Source organism: Chaetura pelagica, unplaced genomic scaffold (genome assembly GCF_000747805.2).
Source record: "Chaetura pelagica isolate M959 unplaced genomic scaffold, ChaPel_1.0 scaffold275, whole genome shotgun sequence".
Taxonomy (NCBI): Eukaryota; Metazoa; Chordata; class Aves; order Apodiformes; family Apodidae; genus Chaetura; species Chaetura pelagica.
The window spans coordinates 8430992-8436583 of record NW_009953486.1 but is presented as its reverse complement, the minus strand read 5'-3'; the positions used below and the strand labels follow the sequence as shown (position 1 = coordinate 8436583).

The 5592-nt window shown below is 50.6% G+C and overlaps 1 protein-coding gene across 1 annotated transcript in view; it reads left to right on the top strand.

Moving 5' to 3' along the window:
- SLC2A10 (solute carrier family 2 (facilitated glucose transporter), member 10) overlaps positions 1-4761 on the top strand; it is a gene marked incomplete at its 5' end in the record, with an annotated part of 6136 nt that extends 1375 nt beyond the window's left edge. The window contains 4 exons of the mRNA XM_009998772.1: positions 1632-2990; positions 3415-3537; positions 3947-4082; positions 4665-4761. Coding sequence (XP_009997074.1) covers positions 1632-2990; positions 3415-3537; positions 3947-4082; positions 4665-4761 — 1715 coding nt within the window. The remainder of the gene's footprint in view (positions 1-1631; positions 2991-3414; positions 3538-3946; positions 4083-4664) is intronic.
- Between the last annotated feature and the right edge of the window lie 831 nt (positions 4762-5592).

Genomic DNA, 5592 nt, shown 5'->3' with positions numbered 1-5592 from the left:
CCGGGAGGGGCTCAGCCGGGGGGAGCCCACAGGGGTGCTGGAGGCAGCTGCCCGACCCCCCGTGGGGTCAAAGAGAGGCTTGAGCGGTTCCGAAGCCCCCCCGGTCAGGCAGGGCAGCAGCGGGGGTCGCTGCCCGGGAGCGCAGCCCCGGGAGCGCCTGGCACCAAACCTTCTGTCCTCATGTAGAGTCCCCTCGTTCCCCGGACACGTCAGAATTGGCTCACATACAGAGCCGGGTTTCCGTCAAAGTTCACAAACTATTTCTGCTCGTGGAGTGAGCAAGAAATAGAGCAAAACCTGATGGAAGCAGCTGTGGGACTTGCAGTGGGGCAGCTTGTGTCTAATTGGGTGTGTGGCTTGAATCTACTGGCATGGGCACTTTATGCAAAGCCTTTTGTTCCCAGTGAACAAATATTTTTTTTTCCTAATTACCTGCATAACACATGCAGAAGGAGTGACAGAAGCAGCACAGGCACCCAGGGCACGGTGGGAGGGACTGGCATGGAGCTGGGATGGCATAAGTAACACAAATGAGACACAGAAGCAATAGAGAAGTAAGTATATAGGCTTCAGTGAGAAATAACCTTTATTGCTGGCTGCAGTTAAAGGCCAAATACAGACACTTCCTGATAAGCACAGCATGTGAGGGGAAAAAAAGCCCCTAGGCAGGATGAGGAGAGTTTTCCAGTGTCTTGTGATTGTGTTCACATTTTTCTGTATAGTCTACCAAAACTCTATTTCTGATTAAACAAAGTCACTATGAGAATTGGGGTAGTGTTATATGCTGGAAACTGGCACAAGCTTCTGAGCTAACACACTGCATCTCTGCCTTCAAAGCTGTGACAGGGGGGAGGTCACTGTCACTGCTGTTCCCAGAGGTCCCTACCTCAGCACTGGCTCTCACACCATGAACAATCCCCCCTGCTGTACCATGACTAATGGTTCACACATGGTCACCCTTTCATCCTCTCCCCAGGGTGAGGAGCCTGTGCAGCCAAGCACCTTGGGTTTTTTGGGTTGCTTAGGGTGAGGTGGTTGATTTGGGTTTGGGTTGCTTTTGCTGTTGTTTGGGGGGTTTTTATTTTAGCTAAACTTACATGCTTGCTAAACTTCCATACATAGCTGTGTGGGAAGGACAAGGTCAGAGAATCACTGTGTATTTGGGGCAAGCAACAGTGAGCTCTTCAGCTCTTGATGATGCTTCTGTAGCCCTGGACCAGCCTGAGAAGGTTGTGTCTGGCTGGGGGGTCTTGGCTTCCAAGTGCTGTGGAAGGAGAGAGAAAGAAATCAGGAGCACCCCACAAAGTCATGCTTAGAGTTATCATGCAAGATTAATAGTCCTCCTCTTCAATACAAGTCTAAACTTTGTTACAAAGTCTGTTTTGACAGTTCTGCAGCCCAAATGAGTGTTCCTGCAGTTAGTGAAAGTGTCTGCAGGCCTGGTACGTTGTGTGAATATCTGCAAGTGCCTTTACACATGACCTAGTGCCTTTTGGGGGAAATTCAGCATCATGGCTTTGTAGATGGAAAACTTTGAGTGTCCCAAGGGAGCATTTCTCAATTTTTACCTGCTGATAGCTTACCTGCTAACACCAGAAAACTGAACCTAGTGTTGCTTGCTCGTTTTGCAGGTCGTGCAGTGCTGGTCCTCGTCTTGTCTGCAACAGTCTCTTTCCTGGGTGGGCTGATATTTGGATATGAACTGGGGATTATCTCTGGTGCACTGCTGCAATTGCAGATAGACTTTCACCTCAGCTGCTTCAAGCAAGAAATCCTTGTGAGTGCTCTCCTTATTGGAGCTCTGCTTGCCTCCCTGATTGGGGGGATCCTCATTGACCGCCATGGACGGAGGAAAGCAATCCTGGTCAGCAACTTGGTCCTGTTGGTTGGCAGCCTAATTCTCACATTGGCAAAGTCATTTACTGTGCTGATCGTTGGGCGCATGACAGCAGGCTTTGCTATCTCAGTCTCATCCATGGCCTGCTGCATCTATGTCTCAGAAATGGTGGCTGCTCATCAGCGAGGGCTGCTGGTGTCTCTCTATGAAGTAGGCATCACTGTTGGCATCCTGGTGTCCTATGCAATGAATTACATCTTTGCAGACCTGAAAGAGGGATGGAGGTACATGTTTGGGCTGGCCATTGTCCCAGCAGCCATGCAGTTCCTCACCATCCTCTTTCTCCCAGTCAACCCTGTCAAATTAAGCTCATGGGACGCAGACTGCCAGAAGGGCCTCATTCAGTTGCAGAGCACTGAGGACAGAGAGAAGGCAAAACGAGAGCCCTATAAGGAGAAAAGTTACTCATTTCTTGATCTTTTTAGGAGCAGAGACAACATGAGAAGGCGGACTCTGGTGGGCCTGGGACTGGTGCTCTTCCAGCAGTTCACTGGGCAGCCCAATGTGCTGGGCTATGCCTCCAAAATCTTCCACTCAGTGGGGTTCCAGAGCAACTCCTCAGCCATCCTGGCCTCTGTTGGGCTGGGGGCAATAAAGGTGGTGGCCACACTCATCGCAATGGCTTTTGCAGACAGGGCTGGCAGGAGGGTGCTGCTCATGGTTGGCTGTGTGGTGATGGCCATCTCGGTCACCATCATCGGCCTCACCAGCCGCGTTGTTCCCCTGGCCCTGGACAGGGACTGCAAGGCAGCTGCAGACCCCAGTGCATCCCAACGCCCCCCGCTGCCCTTACTCTCCCAGCCTGCTGTGCCATCCATCCCACCAGTGGTGGGCAGAAGTCAGGCAGGCCCTGATTTCGCTGCCATGAGGAGCCTGGCAAGTTTTTTTGTTGATACTCAAAGCAAAGAGGTTGTTCCTGATGCTTCCCTCGCTCAGAAAAGAAGCTTGGTAGTTCAGTCCAAAGAAGAGATAGTGGCAAGCACAGGCCTTTCTTTAAGTGGTGCTCCCTGGACAGAACACCTGGTTCTAAATTGGATGACACTGCTGAGCATGATGGCTTTCATGAGTGCCTTCTCAATTGGATTTGGGCCAAGTAAGTATGGTGTTTATACATCCTTGCACTAACCCAGAGAATAAAGCTAGGGCTGGTTTTGCAGTCTGCTTGGAATGTTCATTATGCATCTGCTTTCCAAGCAGCTCAGTGTCTGGGAACTGGAAATACATCCCCCTTCTGCCCACTGAATCAGTTCCTAGCACTGCAGCTGTCAGCTATAGGGTGGTACAGCACTAGAATAACTTTCTCTTCCATCCCATTACTACCTTTGCAATGTTTTGGGGTTTTTTTTTCTGTCATGCTCATTGCAAAATCAGAGCATCCCAGAAACACTTCCTGATTTTCCTCACACCCTGTGAAAAGGAAAGAGAGGGCTGAGAACAAAGGGACTGAGGGTCTTCTGCTCTGTTATGAAGGAAGCTTTAACCCCTACAACTCTTTCTGCTCTCTGTAATCTGTGCAGTGACCTGGCTGGTCCTCAGTGAGATCTACCCTGCTGGGATAAGAGGAAGAGCCTTTGCATTCTGCAGCAGCTTTAACTGGGCTGCTTATTTACTGATCAGCCTTACATTCCTGGACCTTATTGGTAAGTGGCCATCCCCTATCTCTTCAACGCCCTCAGGTGGTATGGGAGGGTGGTCACCACAAGCCATTTGGAGATTAAGTCATGTTTTGAACTCTGAGCTCTTGACACTGGGAGAGGTGGGACCCTGATGATGCTGAGAGCAGAAAAACCAGGCACCAGCAGTCTGAGCCCCTGCACTGCCTGTTTTTTAAAAATCCATTGCCCACTGGGCTGTGCTACAGTGCTGCAATATGAGGGAAACACGGAGTTTGTAGCTTTCCAGTGTTTCTTGCTTAGCTCTCAATTAGAGCTCTAAACTGAGACACTCAGTGGGCACTGCTGGGCCCTGGAGCTTGGCTGCCTTCTCCTTCGTATCCCGCAATGTCACCTACCTCCAATGGACCCTTCGTGCACTTGAATCTCTCTGCAGATGCCATTGGTTTCTCTTGGGTGTTTCTTTTCTATGGACTGGTGGGAGTGATGTCTGTTGTGTTCATTTACCTCTTTGTACCGGAAACAAAAGGACAATCCTTAGAGGAAATAGACCAGCAGTTCTCCAGGAAACGGTACGTGTGCTGTTGTACCACCCTGAGTGGTGGCTTTGGGTGCTTCCCACCAGCAGGCCCTCAGGTCTTTGGCACTTGGCAGCTCAGGGCTGTTGCCAGGTCTGGTCAGTACTGCTAAGATTACCTCAGGTTGGTGCAGGGCTGTGGGACAGGGTGTGAGAGCTGCAGTGTGGTCCACCAGCAGGTCACTGCCCTGGGTCTTGAAGCCATGCTGCTGGAGGGCACCAGGACACCAGGGGGGAAAAGGGCTAAAAAATAAATAAATAAAATAAGTCCAGAGGGTGAGGGGAGGAGAGCAGGACCAGAGCATGGCACAGGCAGGTCAGGACAGTGAGGTCCTTAAAATAATCCTAGATTGACTCTTCTCCTCTGGGGCAGAGGTGTGTGTGTAGTTCTGGTGGTGAAAGAGGTGGCAGAGTGAGCAGCACTGGAGCAGAGGGAGGTTGTGCAGCCAGAAGACCACAGTGCTGAGGGGAGGGAGCCCACACCCCCTGGGGGTGGCTGGGGAAGGGTAACTGCTGTAAACCCCTGCCTAGCTCCTGGTCCCTGCCAGCAGCAGCTGATCTCACTGTTGCCTGGCAGGGTGTGGGAAGGAAAAGCATTTAAGCAGAGACATGGAAGAGGAGCGAGCTGCACACACGCCCAGTACCAGAGAATGGAGCACACCAACAGCACGTGAAACCAGTGACATGCCTGCAGCATCGCCCTGAGGAACAGGCTGTGCCCTCCTTTTCCATGGCCTTTCACTGGTGACCTCTGCGTGGAGACTGTTCTCACCGCAGTGCCTTAGATCTTGGGACTTGCTGATAGCCTGTCCTTTGGATCCTCAGAGGATCAGAGGAGCCAGGCAGGAAGCATGTCCTTCCTTTGATATCCGTTACTTTTATGGTTCATATCTCCTGTCATTTAAGAAATTAATGGCTTTATATGCAGAAATTAAAGCACAACCTTTGCTGAAAATGCTTTCCATCCAGGCAGTTCATTTGTGAGCAGGGCATACCATTTTCTAGTTCTTTGAAATACTTGATGCTTTCCAAAGGGGACAGCAGTGCAGGAGGAATGTGTCAAGCACCCAGCACACATTAATATTGACACCCTTTGTAAGAGCCCGGAGTCTGAGGTAAGAGCTAATGCAGATGAATACCCTGTCCTGTTGGAGGCAGGATGGGTGCTAGCTCACGGGCTGCTATTTCCCACAGTGTCCAGGCCCAGCAGCCCTCTTGCCTCATCACCCAAGCCCTGTGCTGAACAAGCCCAGAGGTACATCTCACCTGCATGTTTGGTTCCTTGCTTTTGAACACAGGGGCTGTGTTGCTTTCGTGGGCAAGGTTTGCGTGTACAAAAATGCGTGTGGTCTTCTGGTACCTTCTACAACTTTTCTTCCTCTTACTGTTATATGTTCTTTGATTAATTCACCCCTCCTCCTGAGCCCCATAAATTACAACATAACCATCCTACTAACATTCCACTCACTCCCCAAACCTTTCTAGAGGAGTCAATATCCTGCTGA